This window comes from Alternaria infectoria, assembly GCF_024043175.1.
Source record: "Alternaria infectoria strain BMP 0036 chromosome Unknown scaffold_9, whole genome shotgun sequence".
Classification (NCBI taxonomy): Eukaryota; Fungi; Ascomycota; class Dothideomycetes; order Pleosporales; family Pleosporaceae; genus Alternaria; species Alternaria infectoria.
The window spans coordinates 1,221,546-1,241,055 of record NW_026250698.1 but is presented as its reverse complement, the minus strand read 5'-3'; the positions used below and the strand labels follow the sequence as shown (position 1 = coordinate 1,241,055).

The following is a 19,510-nucleotide window of genomic DNA, read 5'->3' as shown; positions in this document are numbered from 1 at the left end:
TGAATCTCCTGGCACATAAAACCACAGTTAGCTATTACCATGACATTGCGTTCTAAATGGATAGTACTTCCAATTTTAATTCCATCATCACGTTCCAAAGCATCTACACCTACTTAGTTTCTCGTCCCTGTTCACTGATATAACAATTAGTAACTTTGAACCTTCATCCCATGACACATCGAAAGCGTCACCGGGTATTCGTGACTTTTTCTTGTACCGTACTGGAAAAGAGCAAAGCTTCTAGACCAACTCTATAGTCGCTTGGGAAGGTCTAGTTGGAAAACCAATTGGAGTGGAGAAGCTGTTGACATAAACGTATGACCACGGCATCGAGCAAAGGTGCCAAAGCATCGTGATGAGAAGGGACAACAACAACGTATCAGTCTCATGACAACTATTATGCTTCATGATCCCAGCAAAGTCAACACACCACATCCAGCAAGGTCACATCCATAACAAACACTAATAACGATAACGAACATTGATTTGTACTGCAATAGCGAACATGATAACCGACCAAAAACACCACGCTTCTCCATGAATACAAGGAGTAGTCAACCCTTCCTACCAGTCAATCCACCACGACCACTACGACCACCTAATCTTCCAACTCATACTACTATCCTACCATCCTACCATCCACTCCAGACTGAACTAGCCTCGCACATTTGGGATATCGTTAAACGACCAGATTCCACCTCACGCACTTTTCTTTCCTTTCATCGTCCACAAGCGACGCAAACATGTCTATTGTCTTCTTCGTCATGACTGCCGTACCGTCGTCAAGATTTGCACCATGATCCTCCAACACGTGTATTGTCGTGCGCTATTGGAGGCAGGCACATCGTTGTAAACAGAGCGAAACGCTTACTGGGCCTTCTTGGGGGCAGCGCCGGGCTGACCACCAACGTACCTGCGGATGTCGGTGGCATCAGCAGCCTGGCGAACAATGTTCTTAAAGGTTCCCCAGCCCTGCTTGGCAGCGGGAGGAGTGCTCTGGTTGGCAAGCTGAGCGTCAATGCGGGCAGTGAGCTGGTTGATAGCCTCCTGGACGAAGCTGCTCTGCGCAACGCGAGCGCGGAAGAAGACGGTGTAGACAGCGAGGAGGATCCAGGAGCCCTTCTGGAAGAGCATGGCAGAGCCGAGGACGCGGAACCACAGGAAGATCTCGAGCAGGGCGACAAGAGTCATGGAGCCATCGTAGTACTCCTTGACGAACTTGCCAATAGCCTCGGAGGCAGCGGAGCCTTGCGGCTTGGCGCCGGCCGCAGCCGCAGGTGGGGGCTGGATGGTGGGCAGAAGGTTGGAGCGCACGTAGGTAGCGACGTGGAAGACGGAGTATACGGAGAAGGGGAGTATGGCAAGGGGGATCTGGCGGGAGAAGAGCCACACAAGGCCCATGACTACGAGGCGGTTAGCACGTGCTGCGCGGAGACAAGGCGACAGCTCGCTGAGGACTTACTCAAGTATTGGACGTTCTCATCGGTAGCGAGAGCGACAACACCACCCTGCTTGCCTGCCCTCATGCGGGCGCGGTAGGCCTTATAGACGACAATGCCGTATGTGACGCATGCCGACAGGAAGGCGGTGCGGTAGGAGAAGGACGCCCATCGCGAGTAGTAGTTGAAGGTGATGTACGACAAGCTGTATCGCAGGGTAGCGAGCAGCAGCGTAACGTGTCCGGCGAACCATGCAAACTGCAGAGTCTGGGCGAGGGCAGCAAGGCGCTGGCCCAGAGGCATGGAGGCGGGCGGTGGAGGGGCCATTGTGTGTATTTTGGGTACTGTCGTGTGGGCTACGTAATGGGTAGCTTGGGACGTCAGTAAAGGTCGGAAAGATAATGGCAGCTCCCAATGTAGAGAGAGATAAATGACAGCAATGATCTGCTGCCCGTGGAAGGAAGTGGAGGTGCAATGTGTCCACAGCGGTGGCTGGGTGCTGCAACTGCTGGAACTGCCCAGCGTCCGGGCCCGCTCGTGATGTTCGCCGTGCCTGATAGGCGGGGTCGACTTACCGATGCAGATATCGGGTCCGGGACCTCAGTGACGGTGCTCAGTACTTGCGGAGAGTAAAGACGCAGGGGAGTGAGAGCAGAGCAATGGTGGTTGTGTGTTCCTAGAGAGGGAGGAATGCGGGCGGCAGTAAACCAGAATTCGGGCGTTTGGGGGGTGACGACATGGCAAGCTGCAATTCTGGGTAGGCACAAGCCCCACTGCACCTCTAGCGCAAACATAACCCTGACGATCTCTCAGCCGCCAGCAAGGCCTCCAGCTGCCGGCCTCTTCACACGGTCGCAAGTGTCTGGCCAGCAAGCACGATGTCGTCACTCTTGTTTCTTCGCAAAGTTTCGTTTGTTTGTTGGGAAACATCACTAGCAGTACCTCGTTTCGCTTTTAGCCCACAAATGAAATTGCCTTATGATAGTCTGTAGAATACATGAAAAGAACCTGTCCGACACTCCTCGCTCCGAACTACATCTGCCGAATACTAAATAAGAGAAAATGCCGAAGTGAAGCAAGGGAATCAGAAAGGAGCGCAAAGACGTTGGTATCAATCAACAATCCGGACGACGGCACCAACAGGTAACACTGCTGTGCTTCGTCCCCAATGTTCCATCGTGGTGTATTATCCCTTTTACCGATAGCACCCAGTGGTATCGTCGGCCGCATTATATTAAACAAGGTCTGGTAAGAGGGTGTAGAGAATTGAGAAGGGGTAGCTGAGAGGCGCGTGTCGTCCGGAGCGGGAGGGGAAGGACGAGGGTGGCGCCAGGGTGTCGACTTAGCGGAGAGAGAAACCCTTTCTCTTGCCCTTCTCTTCGATCGGCCTGCCAGACTCGATGCGGGCCTTCTTCTCCTCGAGCTCTTGTCGTTGTCGGTCTAGCTGGTCCTTCATCTCCTTGTGACGGGCGTACAGCTCTTCTTCGCTCTGGCGCAGCTTGCTCTCCTTCTCCTGCACCTTTTGCTGGAACACCATCTTCATTTCCATCTCCATCTTCTGGAGCTTGGCCTCGTGCAACGAGCGCTCCTCCTCTTGCTTGACGGCAGGGTTGACCTCCTTGAACACGCTTGAGTCCTGTTGGATGCCCATCTGTGCAAGCTTCTCGGAACGGTAGTTCTCGTACAGAGCGTTGTTAGTGTTCTCCTTGAGCTCTTCCATGTGGGTGCGGATGAGCATCTGGCGCAGCTTGACAAAGTCGCAGTGCTCCTCGTTGTCGACCTCGACGACACCCCAGGGCAGCGCACGCCCGCGGACCTTGCGGCCGTCAACAGTTGTGACCTCGGTGTTGGAACCGACAACGGCGAAGGGAACCTTGGCCATGATCTCCTGGTTCTCCGCGATGGTCTCCTCGTCGTCAAGCTCATACCGTGGGCCCTCGAAGATCTGGATCTTGTGGTAGGCGATATCTGCAAGAATCTGTATTTGTTAGCAGTGCTAGATAGGCAGATGGAGCGACGTACCCTCTTCTTGTAGTTATCAATTTCATCGTCAGTAACGGTGTCGGCCTTGGCAATGACGGGAATCAGGTTGACCTTGGTGTGGAGCTTCTTCATCACCTCAATGTCGATGGGCTTCAGGGAGTGGCCGGTGGGCTGGATGAAGTAAACAACGGCGTGGATGCGGTTGTCGACAATGTTCATGCGGTTGACCTTGTTCTCAGCATCCAAGTAGGCGTCGAAGCGCTGCTCAATGTTCTTGACAATGGGGTCCCAGGACTCATCGTTGTTGATGAAGTCGCCAAAGCCAGGTGTGTCGACTACTGTTAACCTCAGGCGGACACCGTTCTCCTCGATATCGGCGCTAATCGACTGGATCGATACGGTCTTGGAGATGTCGAGACTGGGGGGCTTGCGCTCCTTGGGCGGGTACAGCGAAGTGTTGAAGAGCGTGTTTACAAGGGTCGACTTTCCGAGTCCAGACTCGCCTGAAATGACACGTTAGCTCGGATGGACAATTCGTGGGCGGGGGTACACGTACCGACAACCATGACGTTGAAGTTGAATCCCTTGCGCACACTCTTGCGGTGCCACTGGTTGGGCAGGTTCGCGAAACCAACGTAGCCTGTGAGCTTCCTGCGCACGATGTTCATGTCGTTTGCCATGGCAGCTGCGGCCTTGGGGTTCTTCGCCGTGATGGTGTGCACCGCTGGAGAGGAGCCGTTAGACATCGACATCGTTTGATCCATGCCGTATCCGCTGGACGACGCTGGGGGCGATGGAGACGCACGGGTGGGCGGCGCGGGAGAGGTAGCACCGTTGGATTCTACAGCGAAATGTTAGCCAGGGGCCAGGGGAGAGAAATCATGGCCGTCGAGCGCGGCAGCAGCGACCAATGCCAAACAGGATTGACCCTGCTTGGCGTTGCCCGAGAGCCACCGCGTGTGTGCCTGAGGTGCCGATGATGCCGTGGCTGAGGTGTAGTTGTTGATGTCGCGAGACGGGGGTCGGGGAGAGCTCCTTACCCATGGTGTAAATAGTGTAGTAGAAACGGACGATGGGTCGTCAAGTGAGGGACTTCTGCAGATGAGGAAGCGATGTCAGCGGAGGCTCTCAATGCGTGCTGGTGCTGGCTGCGTGGCTGCTAAACAAATGTAACAACGCGACCGAGCCCAGATCGGGAGAAATAAAGTGAGACAGGCGTGAGGGAAGGGCGGCGTACCAGTCAGCGGTAGTTATGCTCTCGAGTGAGTGATGCACTCAAAGCAATGAATTGAAGGTGGTGCAGATGGCTGCGAAGGAAAATGGCGTGGTTGTCCGGAGGCTGCGACGTTGGAAAGGGAAGTCGTGGTGCCGTCCGTCGCTGGGTGGAGGAAAGGGGTCCGCACAGGGATGGGCGCGATTGGAGCAACGCCGAAGCAATGGGCACTAGACCAAAAATCCCCGCGTCACCACTAGCAGCGAGCCGGCGTCGAATACCGCTGGAAATAACACACGACGAGTGGGAGCAGCGCGGGTGAGGGAGAGTGTAGGAGGGATGCAGTTGACACCTTTCACGTTGCTGAAGATTTTGTGCTCTTGTGCACTGCTGCAACAGGCAGTCGCGAACCGTGCTTCCCAAAGAGGTAGCGTCACGTGTGGGTAATTAGAAGGCACGAGCAACGCGTTGACTAGACATTAAGCGGTCGTTGCTTCCTCACGACTATCTGCCCCAACCCTGACACCGCCGTCGCACCCCAAGGCTGCCGCTCACGCTGCTGCAGCGTGGCACCACAGGACGCGGGATGCGAGACTCGACAACTATCCAATTACACCGCGTCCATCCCGACCATCGGCATACCCGTATCCAGTTCATCGTCTTATCTATGCAAATCAAAGGGTATTTTGCGCATGTCCCAAGCAAACAACTCCAATCCAACGCCGCAGCACCTCGCTATGCAAAGCTCGCCAATGCCCTGTTCAACTCGGTCTTGTCGTACTTGACGTACTTGCCCTTCCCCTTGTCGATCTCCCGGTAGCGGTCGTAGAACCGGTTGTACAGGGGCTCGATGATGTTCTGTACTTCCTTGGAAAGCTGGTTCCGCACTTCGGGCTCCATTGCGTACGCCTTGTGTCGTGTGACGAGATCGTCGAAGCTTGTGTTGAAGTTCTTGAACTTCTCCTTGATTGCATCCTTGTCCTTGGAGCTGAGAGACCTTACGATAGCTGCTGAATCTGCACCGCCTGACGTTGGGCGTTCCTTGCTACGGTTCGTGTACTGCACATCCAGTAGGTACCCTGACGGCTCACGCCACGCTTCAAGATACATGGCCGTGCCTTGCTTACGCCAGTCTGCCAGCTTCTTGGAGTAGCTGTCCATGAGCGGTGCGAGTTCTGAAGAGCGAATGATGCGTGTGATGATAGCGATATTGTTGGCCATGAAGACACCTTGTAGGTTCTTGCCCTTCAGTAGTGTCTTTGCTTTGCCAATTAGATTCTGCAAAAGTGTGTCGACCGTATCCGCCGCATATGACCCGAACAACTTCACGCCGTCGGGGCCAACATCCAAAGTCGTGGATGAGTTGTTAGCCGATCCAGAGTTCCAGCCGCCCTCTCCCAAAGATGCCAATATCGACGCGAGAGGCTCGAGGTAGTTGGTCATCTCTTGCAAGCGTCGCATCGTCTGCGTTGTAATGTCCACCGGACCGCCGTCGATAGGAAGCGCAATGAGACCTTGTGTTTTTGACCGTGTATCTTCGAGCATCTTGCTCAGAGACGTTTTCGACGTCTCTCGAACCGGCTTCACACTGTCGTAGATCTGATCCTTCAGGGCGCCAGTCTGCTTCTGCAGCCGCATCGACAGAGTCCGGACCAAACCGCAAATCTCGTATCCAAGAAAGCAGTCTGTCAGCAGGTTCTTCTGAATATGCCCGTTCAGCTCGCGTAGGGTCTTGCTAAAGTCCTGCAGCGGGACCTGGCACGTTGACTCGTAGACATCGGCCCATTCCTCTCTGTCGAAGACGTAGTTCAGGTTGTCAAACTCCGCCACAAAGAGGCCCTCTATCGCTTGGACATATGTGCCGATACCATTAGTACCCTTCTTGTACAGCGCATCTGCCTGCACCTTCCTGGCTGTGCTGATGGTCGCCTGCATGAGACTCCTCAGTGCGCTCTCTAGGTATTCGCCCCGGACGTCTGCGTATATTCTTCGTGTGGGGGTCTGCGAAAGATCGATCTGCGATAACTGGGCGAAGGACTTGGAAATGTGCGAGTTGATGCTGCGCAAGCTCTGGAGCTTATCTTGGGGCATGCGAGGGAAGGGGTTTTCTATGCAGTGTCAGTATCCCCCTAGTCGTAGCACATGAGTGACATACGCTTTGCGACATATTCCAAGGCCTGGACCTTTTCTCTCGCGCTATCCTGCAGTATGCCGCGGAACACATCCTCCAGTTGCTTGTTGCCCAACTTCAAGAGCCCACTAAGCTCTGCAATGGCCTGTTCGTTGGAGCGAAGGTTGGTGCGCTTGAGGTCTGCGAGACTCATGTTGGTGCGGTCGAGCGAAGCAATGTAGCCGTCCAGGTCTCCTCGTCCAGGTCCAGCGCGGATAATTCTCTCTTCCTTTGCACTTTCTTCGCGCGGGGCTCGGAGACGGTCGATTGCGTCTATTATACGGTCGACGTTGTTGTTTGCTATCTGTAGCTTCTGTGTGTTGCCGTAGATTGGGCCGATTGCTTCCTGGACTGCCTTTCCGCTCGCATCGAGCCTATTGACGGAGCCTTGGATCTTTTTTGTGAGCGTCTTCATTTTCTCCATGTTGGCGAAGAGTACTTCGACTTCCGCGCTCTCCTCCAGGAGCGCGGCTTTCCGAGGGGCAACCATGGCGACTGCTGGATAGATGCGCAACTGCCTCGAGGGCTACGTGTACGCGCGTACGGCGGCGAGGACGACCTCGATTATATCAAACGGGCGGGTAATAATGAAGCGAACATGAAGTACAGCATATGTTTGTACAAACGAAAGAATAGCCAATTGGGGAATACGAGATGCGCGCCCGTAGGATGATGTGGGAGGGGATGCTTGCGGAGAGCTGTCGCGGAGGCAACGCTAAGACGGCCAGGGTCCAGCGTAGATCATCTCGACACCTTTCACTTTGCGATAGGCCGCGCAGTCGAGTTACTCATCGTGGCTTCACGCAATACATGCTTGTTACACGTAGAACTGCACGGCAGTCAATTTATCTGCGGGCCTTGATACCCCAGAATGACGTTTTTCACAGCAGGCACATGCGCTAATCAGCCTCGCCTGCTACCGGAAACCCGCTGTCTGCGTATCACATATGTTTCGGCGACGCGTATGCGCCTTGCATTCAAGTACCACTGTGGCGTATGTGAGCACAGACGGATGTTGTACAAGGGTATACAATTGAGTACTAAGTGACTAGACTAGATACGCAGAAGCTATGGTGTTTTTATCCCGTACACGTGAAATGCTCGCCGGGGCATCGATGGTACTTGGAAGGATAAAGATGAAGTAATGATGGTCGCTTGCCGATCTGATGAACTTCTCGAGTCATGAAAACGCGGGAAAAGACAAAATCGAAGGAGTAATAGTGAAAGCAGGAAACGAAACCATGTGATGCATACGCATGCAATCCGCAAGTCAAGACAGAACGCAGTTAACTATCACTGTCCAGGGCGACCGCCACCAAACCACTCGCGGAACTGAGTCCAACCTTCATTCTGCGAGATCGGTACGGAAGGGACCAGCGGATCGAGAGTAGATGGTGCGATCGGTACCTCATCTTCCGTCTCCTCGCGCTTGATCTTCTTCTCAGTATGCTCCTCTTCTCCGCCGACAAATCGACTCTGAACATCTTCCAGGCTGATGTCGAAGTCATTGAGCAGCTTCCTCAGCTCGCCACGAGCATGCTTGTGCTCTTCGGTCACATACGAGGAGTTCATGAGAAGCTGCTCAGCAGTATTTGAAAATCCCTCAACAAGCTCAACAGCGCTGGTGACAAAGGCATCGCAATCGGTCTTCCATGCGTCTCTCTGCTGGGTCTGAAGCTTTTCTTCGATGTTCTTGAGAAGCGGACGCAACGCCTCACCAGGTGGACCATAGCCGTAGTTTCCATAGGTTGGGTTGCCGATGATCGAGTTCTGTAGCGCTTGTCGCTGCCTGTTGTAGATTCCTGGGCCAGCGCCAACCATGTTTCGATCGGAGGCTAGGTCGTAGGAGGCCTTCATTGCAGTTGCTATCGGACAGTAGATGTCGATCTCTGTGGTGAATCGCAGATGAGTTTCTCCAAGCGAGACGCGAAGACTAGCGAGCAACATGTCATATGCCGCCTGGACGCGTCGTTCTACTAGGGCCAACTCTTCAGTAGCTCTGAGCTTCAGAGCTGGATGCGCGGATGACTGCGTGATGGCCGATCGAGTGTCCAGCAACAGTTTTTGAAGCCCCCTATCCAAACTCATAGCGAATTCCACGGTGCTGGCGTCCAAGTTGTTATACCAATTGTCCAGAAACCTTTTCATGGTACCAAGGAGCTCGTAGTTCATGTTATAGCCCTTGTATTTGCCGGAGACTGGTTTGCCGTTTTCCGCGAGCATCTTCGCAAAGCCCGGGTAGTAGATCAAGGGATGAACCCACGAGTTCTGCACCAGCTGCTGTATGCCACTAATGATACTCTGTTCCTCGTTTTGAGACCAAGGCTTTCCTACTAGAGACTGCAGAGGACTGTCAACGAGATTCTTCAGATTGTTCCGAAGTGGTTGGATCTGAGCCTTCAAGTCGCGTCGCATCTTAGCATAACTCTTGTCTTCTATGTGCTTCTCCAACGGTCGTTCAGCTTGTCTTCGGAATGATGGTAGCTTTTCGTGAACATGTTCGTAGAAATTCTGGTAGTTGGTGGTCGCCGACAAGGTAGCGAGGAAGTGTCTCAACGCGTAGATACCGGCCGTAGTATCGTCAAGAATTGGAGTGTCCCTCTGAATACGACTTCTCGATGAGGTGTAGGCGAGTGCAGATACCGAGAAAACCTTGATTCCCTTAGGCTGCATTTGTCTCTGCACATTTGCTGTCTCATACTTTATGTAAGCAATCGTGGCCTCTCTCAGTAACTCGTCTAGCATGTCGGAAATGACGTCATCATCGGCATCCCCTTCTTCGTAGAGACTGTCAATGGTCTCTAATCGTGCGTTAAGAGCTGGGAATGGGTGTTCGTTGATCTGTCGAATTTGTGTGCCCATGTTGTCTTCGTTGATGAGTTCCTGAAAGACATGTCAGTTGGGTATTTCAGTAGAGAAAAGGCTTCAGCTGACATCGCACTTGTTCATGACCAATATAGTCTTGTTCGCTCCTTTGAGGTGAATCGATCGATCAATGTATTCATCATGCAGGACACTGGTCTGCAGTCGAGAACATGGCGCAACCACCATCTCGAAGTCAGCCTTCCAGCGGAAGTTGTTGATGACGCCTTCACGCAACTGACTCATATCGCCATAACCTATTCTCGTTAGCTTAACGTCGTCCCAAAATAGCCGTTGACTTGCCTGGCAAGTCGAAGAGACGTAAACCATGCCGGAATAGTATGTGACCAGTCGCAATGGTTACAACCTTCACGAATGGCCACAGCTCCTTGATCTTGCTTGTTTTCCTCCCAAGCCTGGTGTCAGGGATGTCCTTGAAATGTGCGGTCCGAGTTTCAAGGTCCACCTCGCTCATCTCTGTGGCAAGTTGGGCGAATCGATCATTGGCTCGTTTGCAACAATCGTTCAAGAAGTTCCCCTCTTTGATGTTCGTGTGATAGAGTTCCCTCTCGAGCTCGACACCTGCCTGCTTATCTTTCTGCACATTGAAGATGATCTCGAAGAATTCTTTGGCAGTAGTGATTGCACGCGACATCGTCTTGGATAACTTTTTACGTGGCGTTTGAGTAGCATTGTTGTCGTCAGGATCGTTTTCGTCTTCGCCTCGGAGGGGCTGGCGATTATCCTCAACGCCAGGGTAGACCTCGACCCAGTGATTCATCTGTTCCTTGATGGAATCTCGGATCTCCTCTTTGGTGAAGAACACAACTAGAAGATCGCTCAGAGTGGTGTGGTCGGTAGCTCCGGGCTTATACTCAAGTACCGTTGCATAAGCGGTGCATGCTTTTGACGAACCTGATCGGTCCAAAAGGCCTCGGTCGAGTAGTGCGTTGACGAGGGAGCTCTTGCCGATGCCTTGTTCGCCAAGTACTGCCACACTGTAATGCCTGATGTCAGGTAGTTTTCTTGCGATTTTTGCTGCATCGATCAAATCCTGGAAGCGTTGGTCGACGGACGAATACTTTTGCATCGCACTCGTGAGCTTGTCGCACAATTCTTTGACCAAGACCTTAACTTCCTCTTGTTTCAAGGCATACCAACGGTTGTTGGCAAGTTCTTCGTCAATCGTCGCATTGTGCATGGCGGTAAGGTCCCGTTTCTGGGAAGGTGTTTGGCTCCGACCAGGCGGTCTTGTCGATGCTCGGAATGCCATCGTATCTTGGAGACTATTGTACGATTTGGATCAGGGAGAACTTGCCCAATCGAGCCGAAAGAGTAGTGGTTGTATCAATGATTCAAGAGAAAGTATGGTCGATGAGAGAGGATTGTAGAGGAGACGAAAAAGAAGGCTTGATTTGAGAGAGCATAAGTAGCGTCCTGAGGGATGAGATACAGCCCAAGCTCAGGATGAGAGGTGAGAGAAGGGACATGCACCGACTCATGATGCCCTTTACTTACCATGTTCGATATGCTCTGAGGTACGTACAGGTGAGTGAGGGGATTGGGAATTCTCCGCACTCTCGCCGGAGAGTGAGGTTGGCCATACCAAGCGCGTCAGAATTGGCAGGAAACTGGAGAAAACTGCAGTTTCAATGACTGTTGCATCAGTCGAAAACAAAGACATCTCTATGCTGGTAGCGAATGGGTGTTGAAGCATGTCTTCTTGCGAGCAACCCGAGTGCCTGCGATACGAGACTGGAATAGTTCATGGACCTACCGCGTCCAAGGACCAAATTTGTGTGGTTCATGTAAGTCGCGAATAACGCGGGTGTTTTCGCCAGTGGATGGTGGAGACATGGGTTGATTGGCGGCAGGTTCAGCGTTCCTGCATGGCTTGGCAGACGTTGAGCGGGCAGTGATTCGGCTGGCGTCATGCCGAAACCAGTTCTGGCGGAATTTTGCGGGCTCAAAGCAGGTTACATGCTCCGTCATGCTTAACGCATTCCCATGGGCGACGGTGGGCTTTGCGCACTTCCCCATGTGCCAGGCTCGCACGGCACCTCCATCCCACTCCCATTGCCCTTTCTGACTCAATTGCGTGCATGGCCGGCTATAGGAACACGCGCAACCTGGGCCACTTGTGGCTGCGGGGGACGCGTCGTGGGTAAGCTAGCACACCACCCATTGTATGCCCCTGCTAATAGGACCAGCCTGCACACGAAGCACCCGCTCTCCCAGCGATCCAAGGCTGCTACCCTCGGCCTGCGGTACGGCCCTCCGTGTCTCCTCGCGACTGCTGCGACTGGCTACCTCTCTTCTGCATCGTCGCCGTACCCACTCTTCCGTCCCATCCATCTAGACGCGCCTTCCCTCAAGCGATACTTCTTCGGCGGCAATGACAAACAAACCGAGACCACTTCGGTCGGAGACGCCGAGAGGCAGGTGAATGAGGAAGGCGAGCACAAGTCAGGTGAGCAGGAGGCGCCATCGCAGACGCGTGTTGCCAAGGGCTACAGCGAAGAGGACGAGGAAGCCGGCCAGAGCAAGTCAGCCTGGCAGACCATCACGAGCAAGTTCCCCGCCTCCCCGTCGCCTTCCAAGCTCGGCGACACCATCATCGACTACATTGTGCCGAATTGGGTCAAGGTCCTCCCCGGCTTCATCCGCAAACTCCAGGATGAGCTCTCCATGGCACCGGGCTCGCTCGCCGAAGAGATATGGTACGAAGCCAATGATCCCGAGATCAACCCAGAGATAATATGGGATGCCTCTGTGAGGGTCTCGGACGAGCTGTGTGAGGAAGAAAAGGCTTTCCTTAAGCAGAGGGCGCAGTTCACCAAGGCCGCACTTGCGCGATACCTCGATATCCCCGAAGCGCAGATACACCCCGACGACGTGCCCGTCATTGCCATGTGCGGTTCTGGTGGAGGGTTGCGCGCGCTTGTGGCAGGCACATCGTCATACCTCTCCTCGAAAGAACATGGTCTCTTCGACTGCGTCACCTACACGGCTGGTGTCAGTGGCAGCTGCTGGCTACAGACCCTCTACTACTCGGACCTCACCCAACGCAGCCATGCCCGCATGATCAGACACCTCAAGAACCGCCTCGGTGTGCACATTGCCTTCCCAGCCGATGCGCTCGAACTGCTCGTCAGCGCGCCCACCAACAAATATCTCCTGAGCGGACTTGTCGAGAAGGCAAAGGGCATCCCGGACGCCGACTTTGGACTGGTGGACATATACGGCGCACTACTCGCCGCCCGCCTGCTCGTACCAAGAGGCGAACTCTCTGTTAGCGAATACGACTTCAAGGTCTCGAACCAACGCCGCTATACTGACAACGGAGCTCATCCACTGCCCATCTACACTGCGGTACGGCACGAAATACCGCTCGCCGAGCAAGGAGACACAACAGACCGCATCGCAGCCGAAGCAAAGGCAAGGAGAGAGGCTTGGTTCCAATGGTTCGAATTCACGCCGTACGAGATGTGGTGCGAGGAGCTCTCTTCTGGCATACCTACCTGGGCAATGGGCCGTCAGTTCAAGAACGGGCGTACAGTCTGGCGTGAGAACGGCCTAGCTCTGCCCGAAGTGCGCGTTCCGTTGCTCATGGGTATCTGGGGTTCTGCCTTTTGCGCGACACTCTCACACTACTACCGAGAGATTCGACCCCTCATGCGTAGTATCACAGGTCTCGGCAGCAGTATAGACGCCATGATCGCCGAGCGCGATGATGATCTCGTCAAGGTCCACCCGATCGACCCTGCCGCCATGCCCAACTACGCGCTCGGTATGCGCGAATTACTCCCCCCATCATGTCCTGAAAGCATCTTCGAACAAAAGAACTTCCAGTTTATGGACGCGGGAATGTCCAACAATCTACCCATCTATCCTCTTCTCCGACCTGGACGCAACGTCGACATCCTCGTCGCTTTCGACGCTTCCGCCGATGTCAAGACCGACAACTGGCTAAAGGTTGCTGATGGTTACGCCCGCCAGCGCGGCATCAAGGGTTGGCCCGTCGGCGCAGGCTGGCCACCAGACAACGAACCTATGGAAGACCTCCAAGAAGACCTCGAACGCGCACAAGCCAAGACGGAACAACAAGCCCAAACCAAATTCGAAGAAGCCAAGGACAAGAGTGCCGACGAAAACAAGGGCAGCAAGAAGAGCAAAGACCTAGGCTACTGCAACATCTGGGTCGGTACTACCGAGGAACGCGAATCCGACACCGAACACCCAATTTCGAAACAAGTAGATGAAGACTGGGAACTCATGCACCCTGCCTCTGGTATCACGGTCATATACTTCCCCTTCCTTGCCAACCCAAAGGTACCCGGCGTCGACCCCAAGGTCAGCGACTTCATGTCGACCTGGAACTTCGTCTACACACCGGAGCAAATCGACAGTGTTGTGAATCTCGCTCGTGCCAACTACAGTGAAGGCGCTGAACGTACAAAACGCACCGTCCGCGCCGTGTACGAACGCAAGAAAGCTCAACGAGAACAAAGGGAGAAGGACGAGCGGGAACGACGGTGGCGGTGGAAGTTGAGCCAAGGAAGGATAGCTGGGCGTCGCGTTGGAGGCGAGAGTGAGCATGGCGATCAGTTCAGCTGATTGCATGTCACATGAGCGGATGCCGAAAAGAGGTCATCGCAAGGAGTTCTGGCGGGAAGGTTTTGGAAACGATATAGATGACGGACGCATTATACCCACTTGGATCAAGAATGAAAACATTCACGCTTTATCATATGTTCCTATTGCGGTGAGGTGGGCTGTACAGAAAGACGTCTGAATGCTGATGAATGATGGTATTGGGTATCGAGACCTAACACCTAACAATATGGGTGTTGGGTACCTCTAACGATGCGATACGATACCTCTTCCCATCCAAACCCCCAGTCTAATCCACCAGATCACGTCCTATCACAGCGGCACATGATGTCTCTGTCGCCTTATCCCCTTATCCCCCTCCACCTATATCTGCACCGCCCTTCCCTTCCCCTTCTCACGGCCATCCGCCGTCTTACCCACCATTGACACACCTCCCTCTTCTTGCGCCGTCGCCGCCGCCGTCTCCGTCGGATTCGTAAACGGACAAGGCGGCAGTACCGCACCTCCATCTACCGGCTTCTCCTCATCTATCAACGTGGTATCTGTTAACAGCGGCGTATTTGACTTCGTCTCAACATCCTTATGTACTTCCTCATTCTGGGACTGTGCCGGTGCTTGGGGTTGTGTTTGTACTTGGGCTTGAGCTTGTGCCTGCACTTGTGACGATGCTCGGGCTTGTGCTTCTGCCTGCGCCCTAAGCATATCCGTCACTTCTTTCGAGTGACCCAAACTGACCATACCACCTCTACCCACCACTCTGTTCTCTGGCGAGACACGAGTCGCTTTGAGTGACTTGTCTTTTGTCTTATATGGGCCGCGTTTCTTGGGTATGTGGGGTGCTAGTATGGGTTGTGCTTGTGGATGCTGTGCCGGTAGATTCTGTGCCGAAATTTGTTGCGCCGGTACGTGTTGCGCCGGTACGTGTTGCGCCGGTACGTGTCGCGCCGGTCCAGATTGCTGCGAGGTTTGTTGTTGTTGTTGTTGTTGTTCTTGCACAGGCATACGTACACCAGCTAAGTGATCCGTATTCGGCCAAACGGGCGGATCTGGCAGTGTGTACGCGGACAATTCTTGTAGCAGTGGGGACGGTGTGCTATAGCGCTCCCCCATGTCTGAGAGACTGCCTGAGAAACTGCTTTTCGCTGAACCCGCTTTGGTAAAGGGACTCGGTGGAGGAGTCAGAAGTTGTCCGAAGCAATCTAGTAGATAGAATGGGTCTCTGGGGTCTGTAGACATGTATGGATTGTGTGCGGCTGGGTTTGCTTGCCGGGCGAGGCATGGATTTGAGTTTGGGTTGGCTTTCAATTTGTGAAAGTATTCGAGGAGTGGGGCGGCGTCCATGGGACCGGGGGCTAAGGTAGGTTAGGAAGTGTGGCTTTTGATTGTGTGGTCTTCTTGCTCACGTTGATCGAGCGCTGCATATTCAGCGTTGCCTTGTGCGCGGAGGGTGTCGACTTCTGTCTGGTGTTGCAGGACTTCTTGTCGGCGCGCGGGACACTTTTGATAGGGTCAGCTCAGTTATTTCGTGCGCTCGACAAGGCTGGGGGCACGGGTTACTTACTTTATATACTCCTCTCTCGTCGAGTTCCAACAATGTATGGCCTTCCTTGTCACACTTTTGGCATCGCTCTTGCCGCCGCTTTTTAGATGCTTCTTGCCTTTCTGCGGCTTGTCGAACCTCCCGTCCTTCAGCACGTTTTAACAGCTTGCGGGTCTGTCTCCACGAAAGGTGGTTTGGTTGTTTACTTTTACGCTTTTGAGAACGGAAAACCGGGTTAACTTCATCCATTGATTCTGCTACTTCATTATCTGAAGGCTGATGAAACGCCTACCGATCGTTACTACGTTGTACAGTGGGAAGGTGAAACATGTGAGGATGGTGAAATACTTCAGGTCCCGGCAGTGCCTGCCACTCGCCCAACAAACTAACAGGAAGCCTCTGCTGTCTCAAGAACCTGATCGCCCTCACTACTTCGGTGGGGGGAGGCTCATCCGGATCGATGATGGCATTGGAGTATCGTTTTCTGTAGTCTTTGAAGTATTGTGGGATCTCAGCCTCGGTCTCCCATACTGCGGCGTTCTCTGCCATAATCGTATCCAGCTTCGCCTTGGAGAGGCTCAGGATGCAGCATACGGGGTAGAAGCGACTGATATAGGTGCCGGGAATGAAGTCGTCCTTTATCTGCTCGATGATGGTCTGGCGTAGTGATGTCCATAGAGATTCGAATGTGACCTCCATTGTATGTTAGCCTCATGAATAATTGCAGAGCCTACATCAAGATGGAAACATGCAAAGTAGGCGGTCTAAGGCCAACGTCGGCTCCAGGGTGTTCAGTTTTCACGTACCTTGGAATCGACCATCTTAGGGTCCCAGCGACGCCTCAAGGCCACATACCAGGGATCTTTACCCGCCTCGTATTCAATCTTGAAGTGGTCTTTGATGTGTTCCATGCGCGTCTTGTCGCCGGTCTCGATAGCCGCCATCAGCTCTCTCATACCATGACCCGAGAATTTCGGGTCAAACGGCGGTGGTGGAGTGTTGGCTGGTAGCGAAGGGAACGCCGCTGGCTTCTGAGGGACATGTGTGGGCTCAGGTTCGGGTTCAGAAGCTGCTGCGCGCTGAGAGGTCCTGCTAGGGCGCATGGCGAAGTCGCGTACTACTGGCGCTGCTTGGGGCTGCTGTTCGTCGCCAGAGCGTTTCTTTACGTACTTGATGTTTGCCATTTTGCGACTCTCTTGGGAGTTTGGTGGATTGCTTGCGCTTGTTGGCGCGGGGTGGGGTGCGTTGGACATGAAGAGCGGCGAAAATGGGTGTGGTGTGAGATAAACGTCGTCGTTAGTGAAAGACGAAGATCTAAGTGAGTCTGGGTTCGGGGCCGGCGTATTTGTGCGCGAAGGTCCTTGGGAGTGGGTTTCCTCATCTTGGTCGCTCAGGTCTGTACCTTGGTCGCTAGAAGCTGGTTCTGGGGCAGTGGACTCTTCGTCAGCGGTGGACCTGTAGCGTGCAGGCTTTTTCAATTTGGCTAGATCTCGGAGGCTATAAGGCATATCGTGAACTTTAGAATGATGTGAGCGATGATTGGGTATCGATGCGTTCTAGCCCGTTGTGAACGAAGAAGATGAGGGATATTGGTAAGTGGTGACCGTAGAGTTCACCGCATCCACCATGTTTGGGCCTTTATGACACCGCATCGTGACTGCTACGCGTCTAGCGTGCAATAGCAGCCCTGTCAATACAAAGTGAAAGTCAGCGGCCATCATGGGGGCGGTACTGCCAGGGTCAAACAATATTGCAAGAGCCACAGCCACGTGCGAACACAGTGACTCTTAAAGATAAGGCAGCCACTAGGCGCTGTAATGATTCGCTAACATCTCGACCTGCGAGTGGAGAAGAGCAGTAATAGTCAATGATTTCTTTGGGAAATGATATCGGAGCGAGATGCTTCACCATGGAAGACATTCGTCTCTGCTGGTGCGTCCATGGTTGTCGCAGATGAACCTGTTTGCCCGATGATTAACACTGGTTCAACTGGCGAGCCAAGGGAAGGTGCCATACCTACCTAGGTAGCTACCTGTTCGGGGTGTCACGATGCAGACGCATAATTGACGACCTTGGAAGTGACTGTACACAGTCTGAAGTAGGAGGACAGGCATGAGTTGCAGAGCGCAAAGTGGTGTGAAGGCGCAAGGGCCGTGTATGATGAAAATTTGGACCCGTTGGTGTCGCTACCAGATACTACGGGCAGCCTGAATGGAAGGAGCAACCAACCCACGTATCCACTCATCTCATCAGAGCTCCAGAATTAACTCACACGTAACCAACCTTTCAGATGCAGACGCATCGCCATATAACGCCTTGAGATATGCAGGGTATAATGCTACTGGAACGCCTAACAAACAAATCAATAGAATCGCCGAAGCCAGGAGCCTACACCTAGCGATCCTGGAAGGGAGTGACATCACGCCCTGCAAATCGTAGCGCGTCCGACTCGTCCATACCACTGTCCATGTCCGTGTCTTCATCGTGGTCCTGCATGTCTTGGACGCTACGCTTGTGCTTGAGTGACGGGACAGGAAGCGAGAACGATCCGGCGAAACCGTGGCCGAGACCATTTTGCTGGGTCGCTTGAGCGTTCGAAGTGGCGATAGAGCGTCGTGCACCGATGATGTCCCAGTAAGCGCGCAGGATGTTCTTCAAGACGTCGTCGAAGTTGACGCAGAAGCGCTGCGCTTGGCAGACCTGCATAGCCTTGATGTAGTCAATGTCGTGGAGCGTCTGCATCAGGTAGGCTGCAACGACTGCAGCCGACTTCTCATTCCCCGATTCACAAAAGACCAGGACTTTGCCGAGAGTGGCTTGTCCTGTCGTCTCCAAGCTATGTTGTCGTACTCGTGCGACATGTGAATTGATGAGCCTCGCTGCTTCCGGGAACTGTGGTGTGAGGCTGTAGAAGCTGGGCGCCTCGATGCTGCCCACCTCCATGCAGACCTGGGAAGCCGCATTCGTCGCGCCCATCATGCTCTTAGCCTGCGCACGGATAGCCAGCACCATGGTGATGCCCTCGCGCTCTAGGAAGTCCTTGTCCCTGGCTGCCACCATGGGCCCGAGATAGACCCAGGGCAAGATCATTTGCGCCTCTCTCCGCCGCTCATAGGCCCATTCCAGCAGTGTGTTCTTCTGTATGATGTCCTCGAGGTCCAGCTCATTCAAGAAGCTCATGTCAGCATCCCCTCCAGATGCGCCACCGAGGGAGAGGCCGGGCATATCGGTGGTGAGGGTAGGCGGGGGAACCACGATACGCGGGGCTGTCGGGAGTCGGTACGAGTACTCGTGTTGGCTGCGCAAGAGTCCATTTGGAGTGTCGGACAGGGTTCTTTCTTCGCGAACTGTCGCCATGGTCATCGTGTAGGACGGGTCGAGATTCGTTGGTGGGGTTGCGTTGTGGTTTTCGATAATGGGGATGCGGATGTGTCGGTGGATGGAGGGCGACGAGAAGGTTCTGACGATTGCGCGTCACGAGAATTGCTTCTGACACAGTTGGGCGTGAAAGGTGCCAGGGTACTGTGAGCTTATATCGCGCGTTGAGGCAGGCGCAGGCAGCAACGCGCTTAGCAGAAAAGGAACTCGGACGAAACCAGATACGCGATGTCTTATACGTGTCTGAGCGAATTCGGAATGGGAGAGGTAGGTGATTTGGGACTATGAGAAACACATTTCATTGCGAGCTG

The 19,510-nt window shown here is 53.8% G+C and overlaps 7 protein-coding genes across 7 annotated transcripts; 1 reads left to right on the top strand and 6 right to left on the bottom strand.

The window, feature by feature from the left end:
- Positions 1–867: 867 nt before the first annotated feature.
- J4E92_006358 (uncharacterized protein) lies at positions 868–1,766 on the bottom strand (the record flags this gene model as incomplete). The annotated part of the gene is made up of 2 exons (XM_051497727.1): positions 868–1,403; positions 1,463–1,766. The coding sequence occupies 2 exons, from the start codon at positions 1,764–1,766 to the stop codon at positions 868–870; spliced, it is 840 nt and encodes a 279-aa protein (XP_051352374.1).
- A 1,015-nt stretch (positions 1,767–2,781) lies between these two features.
- Positions 2,782–4,466, bottom strand: J4E92_006357 (uncharacterized protein; the record flags this gene model as incomplete). Its single annotated transcript, XM_051497726.1, has 4 exons — positions 2,782–3,417; positions 3,462–3,925; positions 3,979–4,263; positions 4,463–4,466. The coding sequence occupies 4 exons, from the start codon at positions 4,464–4,466 to the stop codon at positions 2,782–2,784; spliced, it is 1,389 nt and encodes a 462-aa protein (XP_051352373.1).
- A 904-nt stretch (positions 4,467–5,370) lies between these two features.
- Positions 5,371–7,295, bottom strand: J4E92_006356 (uncharacterized protein; the record flags this gene model as incomplete). Its single annotated transcript, XM_051497725.1, has 2 exons — positions 5,371–6,743; positions 6,791–7,295. The coding sequence occupies 2 exons, from the start codon at positions 7,293–7,295 to the stop codon at positions 5,371–5,373; spliced, it is 1,878 nt and encodes a 625-aa protein (XP_051352372.1).
- An 803-nt stretch (positions 7,296–8,098) lies between these two features.
- Positions 8,099–10,940, bottom strand: J4E92_006355 (uncharacterized protein; the record flags this gene model as incomplete). The annotated part of the gene is made up of 3 exons (XM_051497724.1): positions 8,099–9,688; positions 9,740–9,924; positions 9,989–10,940. The coding sequence occupies 3 exons, from the start codon at positions 10,938–10,940 to the stop codon at positions 8,099–8,101; spliced, it is 2,727 nt and encodes a 908-aa protein (XP_051352371.1).
- An 829-nt stretch (positions 10,941–11,769) lies between these two features.
- Positions 11,770–14,284, top strand: J4E92_006354 (uncharacterized protein; the record flags this gene model as incomplete). The annotated part of the gene is made up of 2 exons (XM_051497723.1): positions 11,770–11,831; positions 11,878–14,284. 2 exons carry the CDS (start codon positions 11,770–11,772, stop codon positions 14,282–14,284), a joined length of 2,469 nt encoding a protein of 822 aa, XP_051352370.1.
- A 1,349-nt stretch (positions 14,285–15,633) lies between these two features.
- Positions 15,634–17,005, bottom strand: J4E92_006353 (uncharacterized protein; the record flags this gene model as incomplete). The annotated part of the gene is made up of 3 exons (XM_051497722.1): positions 15,634–15,696; positions 16,170–16,514; positions 16,628–17,005. 3 exons carry the CDS (start codon positions 17,003–17,005, stop codon positions 15,634–15,636), a joined length of 786 nt encoding a protein of 261 aa, XP_051352369.1.
- A 1,210-nt stretch (positions 17,006–18,215) lies between these two features.
- On the bottom strand, positions 18,216–19,178 carry J4E92_006352 (uncharacterized protein; the record flags this gene model as incomplete). The annotated part of the gene is made up of 2 exons (XM_051497721.1): positions 18,216–19,109; positions 19,170–19,178. 2 exons carry the CDS (start codon positions 19,176–19,178, stop codon positions 18,216–18,218), a joined length of 903 nt encoding a protein of 300 aa, XP_051352368.1.
- Between the last annotated feature and the right edge of the window lie 332 nt (positions 19,179–19,510).